This window comes from Echinops telfairi, unplaced genomic scaffold (genome assembly GCF_000313985.2).
Source record: "Echinops telfairi isolate 266 unplaced genomic scaffold, ASM31398v2 ScPeMD7_70;HRSCAF=299, whole genome shotgun sequence".
Taxonomy (NCBI): domain Eukaryota; kingdom Metazoa; phylum Chordata; class Mammalia; order Afrosoricida; family Tenrecidae; genus Echinops; species Echinops telfairi.
The window spans coordinates 71,396,642-71,411,101 of NW_022103968.1; the positions used below are offsets into that span (position 1 = coordinate 71,396,642).

General features: G+C 48.5%; 1 protein-coding gene across 1 annotated transcript in view; it reads right to left on the bottom strand.

Moving 5' to 3' along the window:
- Positions 1-4,458: 4,458 nt before the first annotated feature.
- Positions 4,459-14,460, bottom strand: part of DLG5 (discs large MAGUK scaffold protein 5) — a 191,815-nt gene continuing 181,813 nt past the window's right edge. The window contains exons 27-31 of the mRNA XM_045291700.1: positions 9,799-9,965; positions 9,250-9,377; positions 7,915-8,024; positions 7,161-7,270; positions 4,459-5,443 (exon numbers count right to left, since the gene is read on the bottom strand). Coding sequence (XP_045147635.1) covers positions 5,340-5,443; positions 7,161-7,270; positions 7,915-8,024; positions 9,250-9,377; positions 9,799-9,965 — 619 coding nt within the window. The 3' untranslated portion in view covers positions 4,459-5,339. The remainder of the gene's footprint in view (positions 5,444-7,160; positions 7,271-7,914; positions 8,025-9,249; positions 9,378-9,798; positions 9,966-14,460) is intronic.

The window sequence follows — 14,460 nt, forward strand, 5'->3', positions numbered from 1 at the left end:
GAGAGAAGGTCGGGGAGGGAGGGGAAGAAATGAGCTGATACCAAGGGCTTAAGTAGAAAGTAAATATTTTGATGATGATGATGGCAACAAATGTACAAATGTGCTTGACACACAGATAGATGTATGGATTCTAATAAGAGTTGTACAAGCCCCCAATAAAATTACTATTTTTTAAACTGTACTTGCATGTGACATTAATGATATTATTGTGTAATTTGGGCATTCTGTTGGGTCACCTTTCTTTGGAATGGGTACAAATATGGATCTCTTCCAGTCAGTTGGCCAAGTAGCTGTATTCCATATTTCCTGGCAGAGATGAGTGAGTGCTATCAGTGCTTCACCCACTTGTTGAAACACTTCAAGTTGTATTCCAGGAATTCTAGAGCCTTATTTTTGGTTAATGCTTTCAGTGCAGCCTGAACTTGCTTCAGTACCTTTGACTGTTGTTTGTATGCTACCTCCAGAAAGGGTGGAATATCAACTAGTTCTTTATAGTGTAGTGACTCTGCGAATTCCTTCTATATTCTTTTCATACTTCCAGCATTATTCAATATTTTACCCATATAATCTTTCAATATTGCAACACGAGTTATATATATATTTCAGTTTAAGCTATGCTGAGCATGGTCTTCCTTTTCTCTAAGTCTAGGTCTTGGTACATTTCATCATATTTTACTTTGTCTTCTTGAGTTGCCCTTTGAATTGTTTAGCTTTTTCAGTTCATCGTCTTCTAAGTGCCTTACGATTAAGAGGAAGTTTCTGAGCCTCCTCTGACAGCCACCAAGATGTTTTCTGTTTAATGACATCTTGCTTTCTTCATGTATGCTGCTCTCGATGTTCTCCCATGGCTCATCAGATGCTTTGTCATCAGTGTTCAATTCTGTTCTTGAGATGTTCCTCAAATCCAGGTGGGGCAGACTCAAGGTCGTATTTTAGCTATCATGGACTTGTTCTCATTTTCTTCAGTTTCAACCTGAGCTTACATATTAGAAACTTCCAATTTTCCTAGATTCATACATTTTAAATTCCAATTAGGAATTGATGATTGCCAAGGTTTCTTCTAATTTGGTCATGCCATAGCAGCAAACGAAGTCCCGAAGGCTTTACTTCCAGAGGTTACTCCATCCATGTTATTGTGGCCAACTCTACTTTGAGGCGGCAGCTCTTCCTCAGTCGTATTTCAAGTGCCTTCCAATCTGAGTGGCTCATCTTCTGGCACTATCTCCAACAATGTTCTGCTTTTTTTCTTTTCAAGAAGTTTCCAGTATCTGATAATATTTCTATTCTGTATATAGAGTTTTCAGCGGCTAATTCCGCAGCAGGGGACCGCCTAATGCTTCACCATCGTTCTTAATCTGGAAGCTCTGCTGAAACACGTTCACTCTGGGTGACCCTGCTGGCATTTGAAATACTGGTGGTGTACCTCACAGCAGCACAGCAACACACAAGCCACCACGGTATGACCAATGACAAGTGGTAGACAATTACTGAACTAGTGAGTCTCCTAGATAACCTGGGTGGGCCGGACTCAATCTCTAAAAGCAGAAATGATTCCGCTCTCAAGGCTAAAGCTTCCAGAAAGAGAAGCAGTTCTCCTTTTAATAGCGTTCCCAGCTGGTGGTCCCTGGGTGTGCCATCTCTCTGGTGGCCTGCTTCACTGGCCCGCCTGTGGACAATCGCTTCAGCCTGAACTAGCAGGTTCCACCCTTCCTGTGATCTCTAGTTTGACCTGCAGCCCACTGGATTTCAGACGTCTTTAGCCAGCACCTGTAACCATGTAAGCGAATTCCTTGTCAAGATGTTTACAGTGTACTGGTCCTATCGGTTCTGCTTTTCTGGTTGGACCCTGACTGGCACACAGGAGACTGGACAGGGAGGCCTGCATTTTCATCTCCTCCAAGATCCAAGAAATGATAGCAAATATCAAAAGGCATACTTTACTTCTGGGTTAAGAAAGGAAAGTGATGGATAAACTTCCATTTGCTTCTCCTAAAACCCTATCAAACCCATTGTCATGGAGTCCATTCCAAATCACGCCAACTCTGCCCAGCAGAGCAGACTGTTCCCATCTTCTCCCTGTGGATCGGCTAGTGGTCTCTAACTTTTAACGTTTCAGTTGACAGCTGAGCACTTAACTACCGAGTTACCAGGGTAAACACTGTAAAAGGCTATATATGTATATGTAAAATCAGAAGAGGCAAAAACAAAATAATTTTAGAAACTGAAAAGCAGATGGGAAGTAGTAAATTACTTACATACTCAAGAACTCCAAATCCTGTCTGTAAAGCAAATGAATGCAAAGGCAAAAACGGAGGCCCCCAGAGTGCAACTGGTCCAAGGTCTGTGGCTAGGGCTAAAAGTGAGATCTGCCTCTCGGTATTAAGAATCATCTAAGTCTGGTAGGGCAGACATTGACTCAGGCAGAGATCATTTGGCTGTAGTATCAAAGCACACACACCCTGGCCACACACCCCACCCACCCCCACTATGATTACAAGCCACTCCAAGGTTCTAGTGCCCCTTGGTACTCAAATAGCCCCAAGGGCTGCCTTCACCACCAAGATGCATCCGAAAGTACATGGTCTGTGATTTCAGTGACTTTAAAGGTCTCTTTTAAAAGTCAGTTTGTTTCCTTGCAGTTATCATTGAAAAACCTAGATATTCACTCTTAGGAAATACAGAAAAATCCCAAGCAAATTATTAAATCATTGGTAATGCTGTAAGTATAGTAAGGTTTTATTTTTTATCACAAATGAGTTCTTTAAAAGAAACTGTTCTTAAAACAATCAGACACTTCCCTACCCTCATTTGCCAGGAGGTTAACTTAAAATCTAGGGGACAGCCGTCCCCTTAGTCCCCCTCTGAGGATGGCACAGGCCAGGCTATGTGCACAGACAGATTAGCTATGGGTCACGTGTCCCAGGAGCAACAGCCAGCGCCACCACAGCTCTGCAGATGGACAGAGGGCCTCTACACCGCAGGGCAGACGCAGAGGGGAGCCAAGACCAATTTGCCCCACAGCCTCACCACCAGAGCACCACAAGTTTTCTGGTACATCCTACCCTGGGGTCCCTGCAAGCCTCCAAGCATTGAAAGCCTCCAGCCTTGACCTCCTGGGGACCACAGGAGAAGCCTCCCACTTTTTCCAGCTTTCCAAGTCCTTGGAACATTCAGGCCCAAGCAGCCTGCTGTGGGATGCCTGGCTTTGATAGTTGCTCCCAGTCCCAAGGCTAGGCTTGACCTTTCCCTCCTGAGTTGACAACACCCAGAGCACTTAGATTACTCTGCCTCCCTTCTGCAGGGCAGCCCACTGCAGGCAGGCTGCCTGTGAGTGCCTGAGGGCAGGCTCTGAGTGTTACACAGAAATCAGTTGCCTGGTTGTAGGTGGCCCAGTGGAAGGGAAGGGAGGCTGAGAGAAGCTGATGCAGTGAAAAGGGTCTAAAACTATGGCCCATGGGCCCCATGTGGCCCGCTGAAGACATTTATCTGGTCCGCTGGGTGTTTTTGCCTTATTTTGTTTTTTTACTTCAAAATAAGATATGTGCAGTGTGCATAGGAATTTGTTCATAGTTTGTTTGTTTTTTAACTGTAGTCCAGACCTCCAACGGGTCTGAGGGACAGTGAACTGGCCCCCTGTTTAAAAAGTGTGAGGACCCCTGCTCTAGGACCGCGTGAGGGCTTGAAGGAAGCACACAGACCTCCACTCTTCGGAGGAAGCAAACAGCCGCAGGTGCAGAAGAAAGGGGCACAGAGCAGGGAAAGTGGAGAACATATGAAACACAGACATCTTCGTTCACAATAAGTTACAGAAATTGACCTTTATTTGTTGTCGACTAGAGTCTGTTTAACGTTCGATACAAATGAACATTTCAGTACATAAATCCCCATCTGTCAGAACAGTACCTGTCTGTCTGCACGGTACCATCCCAGTCCCACTCTACCTGCAATCTGAGAATAGGTCAGACGCAGTCTACGAGTTTTCTTCGTCATTGGAGCTAGAAAAATGATGCCTGTAAAACAAAGGGTAGCATCGAAGACTCCAAAAGTGTGCAAGAAAATATAGCCCTTAAAAAAAAAGTCAGTCATGGCTACACTACAATCTACTGCCTAGAATTGCAAAGGAGAACAATGAACTCAGCCTTGTCCTGCTGGGGAAATGAAATGTTAGGAACAGCATTAAAACACGGATCCGACGACAGTAACGCAGGTTCTAGACCAGTACCGCAGAATAGGACAGTTGGAGAGGCCCCAGTGACTCTTCAGTAGCAGCCCCCCGCCACCCCCACCCCACCCCCCCACATCTGGAGACCCCAAACGCAGACATCCTCACAGAGTGTGTGTCATGCTACAAGAGCGGCAACCCAGACCACAGGAAGCCCTGCTTTTAGTTCCATTTTACTTACTTTTGACAGAGGCAACCCACACCAGGACGCCGCCCTCGGGCTCCCAACGCAGTCGGAAACACGAATGGTTTATTAAAAACAGTGATGTTCTGGACACGCTTTTCAAGTGTAAAGATTATGAACTACCCCGCCAAATGGCACTGGCAACGGCTGTCACGATTTACAGAACCTGTAAAGACACTGTGGCGGGGGCTACCTGGAGCCTAACTCTGTTGTCCTTGGGGGACAAGACGCAGCACTTACATAATAAGTGCCTATGGAGAGAAAAGGGGCTGACATGGGAGACAGGAGAGCGCTCGACAGACAAATGTGTATGGCAGACAAAGCTGTCTTCCCTCCCACACAGGGAAGAACATGGCTGAGTCAACCCCACCAAGGCACAGACCCAGTGTCTGTAGTCATGACGTCATCCTTCCGGGAGGGTGCTGCCCAATCACAGCTGTGGTCCCTCAAAGCAAAGCAGCCCCCACCAGGAGGTTTCAGAGTGGTTGAACTGAAAAGAACAAAAGCAATGCCAAAGTGACAGACAGGGTGAGCAGAGGAGGCAGGGGCTGGGCACGGACAACCGGAAGTTGTTCAAGTAAACATAAACAACCAAATACTTTTTTTAAAGGCATGTAAACTTGTGATTAGAAAGGTTCTCTTTACAGCATCTCTGGGTGGCTGGCTAAAGAAAGGCTGGTGTTAAAGGCCTCAATGGACAGTCCTCTGCGGTTTGGTTGGGTTGGATCTTAGAGCACAGATGAGAGGAATGCAGTTTGCTGGCCCTGGCCTGGAGCCTCCTTGGCCAGAGGGGACTTCTGGAGTCCGTACTTGCTGGGTCTTTCCTCTCTCTGTGTATGGACAGACGTGTCTTCATTTTGAGTCAGTGAACCAAATGGGGCCATAGCCTCACGTGGGTGGGATCACGCCAGTCCTCCGCAGCTGGACGCTCTTCTATAATGGGCCGGCCGGGATCCAGAGGACTTTGTTCTGTTCTTGAGTGACCTTGGCCAGGATCTGAGTGCAGATGTTGGGCAGGGATCCTCCCTGGACGACCCCTGGGGAAGAACCCCAAACACACAAGTCACTTAGTACAGAGTGAGATCCAGATTTGGATACATCGGGCCCTCCTGACGCCCTCCATCCCATACTCCTCCATTGGCAAGAAGTTGAGGGAGAAAACATGAAGTACCCCCTTCTTCTCTACCCCTTTAGCCAACTATTAAGAATGCTGAAAATAAGACTCCAATGAGGATCAGGGCCAAATTTCTCCTCATCACTGTAACGTGAGGACCACAACTGGACTCATGTCTACCCCCTACCTTCATCCTCCTAAAACCCTGTCCTGGTCTCACAGTAAGGGAATTCTAGCACATTAGAAGTCATTAGCGGGTAGGATAATTTGACTATCCAATCAGCAAAAGGATTCTACAAGAAATGAGTTTAGGAAACTAGAAGTATGGCTGTAGAGACTTAGCAGAGTATTGTTGCATGTGTTTGGAGCTAAGAAAAAGTATCTGGACTTGCATTTCATGAACCTTTGGGTTTTACAATTTTACTTCTCTAGGAATTGATTTTTTTATGTGTTTGACAAAAGTACTCGTCTGTGCTGGATCAGAAATGAACACACACAGACACACTGCTGGCCCTTGTCCAGGGAAGAATGGGAAGCGCTGAGATATCAACACTCTCCAATGAAAATTGCTGACACTTCTCTCTGGCAATACGACCTCTGACAAATGACTATGTTATGGAAAACCCATGGCCATTAATGCCACTTTGATTCAGAAGGTCCCTAGAGTTCAGGGTGGAGCTGCCCTCCGGGGTTTCTAAGGTGTGATCTTTACTGAAGCAGACTGTTCCATCTTCTCCCAGAGAGGTGGTTAGGGTCAAGCAGCCCACCTTTGAATTAGCAGCCACGTGCTTGACCACTACTGTCCCATCAGGACTCCATTGGTTTCTTGGAAGAGGTCGAAAACCAGAAAGGAAAACGGCAACAGGGAAATGAGAGCCAGGCTTGTTTTACTCCAAAGGTCAGGGATGGTTAGGTCTGGATCTTCTTCACAATACCCCTTGGGGATACCAGCCTTCCCTGAGAACAGTGTGGCCACAGGCACTCATGCTTCCAGCTCACAGGGTTCCCGACTTAAATTCGGGCACTGACGCCATGCGACACAGGAACTGTGCTGTGAGACAGGTACGAGTCCAACCGTAAAATCCTAGGTCAGAGCTGGATGCTAAAACCAGCTACCTTTACAATTCTACAGTTCTTGGTGCGGACCAGTGAACGAGAACATCTCATGTGCAATGGAAGTGCCTACACGCACTACTGTTTCAAACAAACAAATGAAACAGACTTTCAGACCAAAGGAACAAATTTGGAGATTACTGAGGAGGGGAGGGCAAAAGAGGGAAGATAAAGTAATGGGCCCGAGGGCTGGCAGGTATTAACTTGAATGAAGGGGAAGAGAATAATCCACAAAGTGGAGAAGAGAAATCAAAGCAGAAGAGTGGGATGGGTGGGCATGCAGGATAAGCTAATGAGGGATTTGAGAGGTAGCTTAAATTATTGAGAACAATTGATAATATGAACTGTAAAGCCCCCCTAACTAACAACAATAACAATATTAACAGTCAACCAGTAAAAAAAAGGAAAAAAAACCCAACATTTGTCAAGCACCCAGTTAAAACCACCAATCAGTTTCTAAGACAGACTTCTGTGTAAAGCCTCTGCATCCTGCTTGCTGCTTCTCCCATCGCCCACTGCTCACTTACCTGTGAAGTACCTGCTGTACTCCTGTTCAATCTTCTGAGCCGTTTCAAACTGCTCTTTGGAATGCCTCTGGGTTACCTTGTCCCGAAGGTAGATGGGATCCCTCTGCTCCCTGTTGGCATAATCAGGAAGCCAGGTTGAACCTCTTGTCTCTACCTCTCCTACACCCTCCTTATCCTGCCCCTTGTCACCCTACAGATGAGGGTATTCTATGTGTGGGTGTGGGTGTAGTGGGGGGGCGCGGGCGGGGTGGTGTGGTGGGGTGGAGAGCTTCTGTGTGCATCCCTCGAAAAGCACAGCTGCTTTGGGCTCCAACAAGAGAGCTGAGCAGGAGGGAGTCGATGGGTGGCCAGTGCACACAAACAGACCAGACACACCCCGTGGCCTCGCTGCAAGGCGGGAAGTTAGCAGAACAGGAAGGTGAGACGCAAGAGAGCCTAGAGGGTACTGAGGGAAAGCTCGCTCGTGGGTAAGCTGACCTAGCCTAGGCCTCGAGTTCTCTGGGTCCTTCCATGGACCAAACTAAGAGGCGAGAGAAGGGGAGCCGGAGGGCATCTGTGCAAACAAGCTGGACCTGTAGCAGCTTAGCAGCATCCAGACAGTCAGGGGGCTGAGGAGCGGAGGTCTTGTCCTACAGAGGCTGCCTATTCCCAGTCTAACAGGTATGTGCTTCATTCTTCTATCCCAACACACACAACTCTGCTGCTTGGGGCCATCTTCCAAGGCCCCCGAAGAGTGCTGGAGTCGGCCACCTACTTGATCTGCTTGGCGCTCTTGTAGTGGATGAAGATGACGATGGGGTAGATGTGCATGCTATGGAGCCTCTCGATGGCATGGGGTGCGATGTCCAGGAGGCAGTGCCGGTTCTGAGAGAGATGAGAGGCCAGTAAACATGGGAGGACGGGGAGCAAGGGGTGAGCATGTGGGCTAGGGCTTTTCCGAGGACACCCCGACCTAGCTTCTACCCGAGGAAAGATATCCCTTCGGGCCGTCAGAGAAAGCACAGAAAGCACAGAAAGCACAACTGCACTTTCCCGAAGGCCACACATGAGAAGCTATGGGGACACATCTTCCCGTGGGCTGCGCTGTAAAGGAGTCCGGGCTGAGAGCCCAGACTGCACAGGGTAAACTTCCCTGTCCTGCCCTCACCCAGCTATCAAGACCTTCCTTATGTTCGTTCCTTAGACTGAACAATCTGTCAAGAGAACGGAGGAGGGGCTGCAGTCAGGGAAAGTAGTATGTCTTTGCAAAGCCGTGACTAAAATATGAGTTGGGTCCCTTGAGCCTCCAGCCATAGAGTGAGCAAGCGAATGTCCAGAGGTACCCTCTGTCCTATGGACACCCAAATACCAAAAGAGGACCCACGGAGGCCCAATCAATGGCAAACTTTCTACCTTCCTGGGCCACTGCTGCCTGGAGGTCTGCCAACTCAACTGGCAACATATGCCTGAAGCTGTAAGAAGCCACTCGGGCAATGCACCCCAGGAGGGAGCCACAGCTCAGCAAAAGGAGCCGACCCGAGGAGGCTAAGGCCCAGCGGGACACACTGTAGCCCACCCTCGGCTTCCTGTTGCAAACAGTCAGCATTCCGGAGAGAGACACAGCAACTGTCTCTCACTTTTTTAGGGGGATGGACCCCCAGGAGGACCCGATGGAGGCTACGTCCCTCTCTGCAGAATAAAGCTACAAACAGAAACACTGTGAACGCTCTCCATGGGTCCAACAGACATACTTGGGCCTCTGGTTTAGCACTCCCGGGGACAGGCTCCCCTGCCTCACTCTAGGAGTTCAGAGCCCTTAGAGGAGGTCAGGGGCAAGTGCACAGGGCTTCTTCCTGCCCAACAAGTCCACTGAAAAGCTATGGAAGCAGAAGCACAGAGAAGCAAGCACTTCAGCTCACACAGCAAATGAGGGCAATACGTGTGGGTGGGTGGGTGGGGGGGATAGTGGCACTCAGGAAGAAAGTAGCTCAGTGAGGACTGAGAAATGCAGGGGAGAACAGGGGCATAAGGGCCAGACAGATACCAAGGAAACTCAGCCTAAGGCTTTAAGTAAACAAATGCCTGCAGCCCTGACCATAAACACTGGTACCTTTTCTGTGATCTCCTTTATGGAAGCTACTGTGGTCACATCGAAGTGGCCGCTCCGCCGCTTATAGTCAACGAAGAGGCAGTCTTTGACGCCTCGTTCAATGGCTTGCTGGGAGGCCTTCATCACCTCTGCAAGGCAAAAATCCACAGTCAAAGTCAGGACACCAAGCTCCGGCCCGTGCCTAGCCAACACAGCACAGCCTGGCCCTCCTGAAGGTGAAGGAGGGTCTAGCCAGCAGCCTTTAGGAATGCAGGCTACCATTTCTGCTCAGGAGTAGGGGCTTGGGGCCACACCTTGCCCTGTTGAGGGGCTATGGTGACATGTAAGGTTAAGCACAAACCTCATAACCTCAAGGTGGGCAATTCAAACCCATCAGCAGCTCGACGGGAGAAGAGCAGAGCTGTCTGCACCCACAGAGATTCACAGTCTTGGAGACCCTGGGGAGTAGCATGTCTACAGAGAAACCCTGTGTGACCTGCCGTTGGGCTGGGCCAGTGTGGACACAGACACTGAGCGACAACGTCAGACAGGTAGAGGGGAGCTCCTCACCAAGAGGGCATCTGCAGAACTTGCCGGGGGCTTCATTCATCAGCATCTCCTTTACCACATCCAGCAAGGGCCCCAGAATCAGCACCGGCCGCAGAGCAGTGCAGTCCACTTTCTGCACCCGCTGGTATGCCAGGCTGATGGGATCTGGAGAGGGAGGGGCACAATGTCACCAGGGCTTTGGCCAGATGCAGCAAGCAGGACAATGGCTGGGCAGCCACCGTTCCCTAACCTTGCTCAACCACGCCCACCTTTGTGGAAAACCCACCACCTTCATGCTATAAACTAAGCCGGATAGGTTGACTGACTCATCTCACTTTGTTTGGGACTTTTTTCAGTTTCAGCCCAAAGGTCCCATGTCCCAGGCAAATAGGGCCAGCTGGTCACCCTAGAGCCAACTCCCAATTCACACTAACATTGAGTGTGGCCTCTCTTCCTGACTGACGATTGGTATGACCAGCCTCAGCTCATCATGCAGCACTGCCTTCTGCTCAAATCCTCCTTGAGGTGTCTCAATAAACTTGCTTTGTAACTTCAAACAAATGATTGGAGGGGACCATGCAAATCGGGTGCATGTAACACGATTAGAGGGGATTAGTGGGTATAAGAACGAGCCATCTCAGAAGTAGGAGGAGAGAATCCAGAGCCATCAAGAAAGAACAGCTAACAGCAGAGCGTGTGAGGTTCTGTTTGAAGTGCTAGAGAAGGCAGAGGCTGCAGCATTGAGACCACGAGGCAGCAGAGGAGCCCCCACTGCGACGATGATGCACTGAGTTGCAATGGCAGGCAGGCTTTCGGGCCCATAGCACAGGCAGAAGCCAAAGGGCAACGCAACTGAGAGGCTGGGCACCAGAGAGACTTGGCTGAGAAAGGGTGCTATGGTGGATCAAAGACTGTATCCTGAATATTTTCTAATCCTGGCTTATTAACATCCCTAATAAATCCCATCAGAGATTATTAAATCCAGTAGAAAAATATAGCGTCATGGGAGTTGGGTGTCAGAAATGGGTAAAAAGGATGGAGGATGGAGGCATGTCTAACCTCTGCCTGTGGCAACCAGCCTAGGGCTGGTGTGGAGATCAGATGTGTCTCCCATACTATTTCATCACCATGCAACACAGGTGGCCTGTGGGGCCTGAGCAGAGGTAGGGATACGAATCCCTCATGCCCTACCCTTGACAGGAACAGACAAGACTGAGAGAGCTGTGAGCTTCTACATGCAGAAAAGCAAAGTCACGGGCAGAATTAGAATAAACTCTTGAGGGGCTCCCTGGACGGAGTTCCTCCCCAGAGCAGCAGCGATGAGTCTTATGTGGGAGAGAAATAAGCTTCCTATCATGTTCAACCCAGTTAAGGCAGCCACACCAACCTCCCCAATGATACTTTCAGTAAAAATATTACCTCCCACCAATGATTATAGGAGTCTTTGCAAGCAGATGTTGTGCTTCCAAACAGCAAGCCAATACCTTCTTCCCCTATACCTGGTACAAGCCACTGGTCTGGCATCTCAGAAATGCTGCAATTCTAGGCAACAAGGAAATTCAGGGAAAGAGGGAGGGGTGGAGGGGAAACTGGTGTGGGTGTAGCTGCAGCAGGTGAGGGGCACGGTGCAAGAAGAGGGTGAATGTACAGAACTGCTTGTGAGGCAGGCCAATATCAGCAAGGTGTGACCAGAACAAGAGGGACAAGAAGGTATGAGGCTGTAAGGAAAAGGATGACATGGCACTAGGTGCAGGTCAGATTCTACAAGAGGGATTCAAAGAAAATTCCCATGGGGTTTGGGAACAGAACTGGGAAGAGAGTGTATGCAGACAAAGTCTCTGTGCTCATGATGAAGCGTCTGGGAGGCAGACTCTGGTGAAGGGAGGCCTTCAGGCTCATGAGCGGGAGATGCAGCCCAGTCCCATTCTCCTGACCAAAAGTCAGCCACAATGTCCCCCCATAAGAATGTCAATCTGAAGATGCTTCTTACGAGCTCAGGGTTGCTGACTGTATACTTGAAAGGTTATCTGTCTGAAGGTCGTCTGCCATCTAGAGCAGTCAGACCCTATTGTCCGTCCCACCCTAAGTACGACCCACTCCCTTCTGATACTGATCACAGATTGCACCCCCTGGAGAACAGCGCAGGGACACCTAAGGTCAAGCCAGCTCAGGGAAGGCAAAGGTTAAGCAGCCATCTTTACTCTAGAAATTGAACTGGCCCATCTTGTTAAGTATGTGCCTTCCTGTCACATAGTACTTCCCAGCACATCCCCTTCCTGTTACGTATGTGCTCACTGGGCCTTGCTAGCCCAAGACAGTAGCAGCATGTTGGCTAATACATTAGCTTGCTCTCTCTTCCAGGCTTCATGGAAGAGGTGAGCCCTTGCATGCCTTGCCTGATGGTTCTTTCATTCACCCTTCAATTACACAACTGCCCCTTACGACGCATGAAATCCCATGATCTTTTCATTCCATTTCCCCATGAACCTTTTGCCCGGTGTATCCTCGAGCCCTTCCCCACCACAAACCCCCAATATATATGCACCAGCATCACAGCTGACCTGCTTTTAAACAATGGTCAAATAAATTTGGGAAAGAATCCCCATGCATTCTGAGCAAAGGCCCTGAGGAGTTTCCTGGTAAGGAACTTCCTCTAAGAAGAGAGGTGCATACCATCACAGATAAAGTCTTCTTTGACGGCCCTCGCTGATGTACCAGCTGTAATGAGCAAAGTATATCCTTCTTGTGTTGATAGTTACATACTCATAAACACCAGCGATACGATGAAGGTGTGTTCTCTTCAAACATTACAGAACACCACAATCATCTATTGTACACACCAGTCTATTCTGTCAAGCTGCGGCCGCTCAGGGGCTCCGTGTTCTCTCTCTGGAGCATGTATGTGTGAGTCCCTAGTTACGTCCCTTTGCTCCTGAACACCAACTGCCCGGATACATAGAATATTCAGTCTGATTTCCTCTCTATGGCTACTAAACATTCCATGCTGCGAGGTAGTAATTTAGAAGATTCTGTTTTACTGCTTCTCAGCCTTTTGGCTAAGATCAAATTAGAAGATTGATTTTCTTCCGTGAATAACCTGCATCATTAGGAGTCCTCATAGTTACAGGATCATAAAGCTCAAGAGCATTTTACCAATCACAGCTGCAACCCAATGAGTTAGAGGCCAGAGAAGGAAAGTGGCTTATCCAAGCTCGCAGGCTCGATCTCAGGAGTAACAAGCCTCAGTCTACACCGCAACAAATGTCTTATAAAGGGTACACCAGACCGCTGCAAGAGCTCCAGAGATACTTGTGCAAAGGTTCCTAATGGGACAAGGACACGCAGTGTCCTCTGGGGTATGAGGATATGAAACTCATGTAGTAGGAGAATCCCGGTGGGGGTGGGGGAGACATGCACAGGGAGACCATACAGCCATTGGAAGAACAAATTAAAGCAAAAATGCAAAGCTCTCACTGCACACAGTGTCATCTGAGGTTTTGAAAAAGACTACGTAGGGACTTTTGCTCTCAGGCATAATAAGAAGATATGCAACGTAATTTGAGCACAATTATAACGATACAAAAAGCTAAGACTCTGGAGAGAAGGAAATCACAGAGCCATAGTGTTCGCTGGACCCCACCGAAGCATGTCCAGGCTTGAGAGCCACGGGAGGAGCTAGAATGCTGAATGGGCGCTGCTGGCAGAGCCTCTGGTAATCTCCAAGGCAGGCAAGATGGACAGGGGCTTAGGGACACGAGGCGGTCAAAAAGTGCGCGGGCGCAGTGCTAGAGAGAAAGGCAAGGCAAGGAACAAAGCCTGATACTCAAGGGTTGCCCCAACTAAAGATATTTGCCAAATTTGTAAGTCGTGAGAAGCAAGAAACAAGGAATTTTAGTCATTAAGATACACAATAGAGAGCACACTCACGGCCGAGGGGAAAAACCGGAGCATTGAGTCTCCCCAAGCAGAGGGATCCGAGGAACAACCCTGGTTCTCAGTGGGACCAGAGCAGGGCTACCCGCTCCATGAAAGGGGTCTCTCAATGCACAGGAGATGTAGCCCAGCCTCTACGAAGATGACGGGGACTGGCACCCATGACCCAGAGCCTGGACTGTTTCCTCTATGTAAGATCTACATGCCAATGAAACTTTGGCAGGCCTGCAAGGAGCAGGGCCGAGACAACACTCATACAACAGAGAGAAACTCAGGGACACCAGATATTAGTTACTAACTAAAGTTTTAAGTACGATGAGTATGAAAAAGAAAAGAGATGAAGATGAAAATTTTCACCAGAAAATGAAAGTCAATTAAAAACAAACAACCAAAATACCCCAGAGCTTAAAAAAAAAAAGTTCTTAACATGGAAACACAAAAAAAGAGTGTATTTATAAATAGGTAAAGAATCAGTAGAAAATAACCAGGTTATCTGGGCTGATGTACAGAGAGAAGAGATGGAAAATACTTAAACGAGACCAGTGGTGTGAGTGGCGATACTGGGAGGGTGGAGGGAGGGTGGGTTGGGAAGAGGGAACTGATTATAAGGATCTACATGTGACCTCCTCCCTGGAGGACGGACAACAGAAAAGTGGGTGAAGGGAGACATCGGACAGGACAAGACAGGACAAAATAATAATTTATAAATTATCAAGGATTCATGAGGGAGGGGAGAGCGGGGAGGGAGGG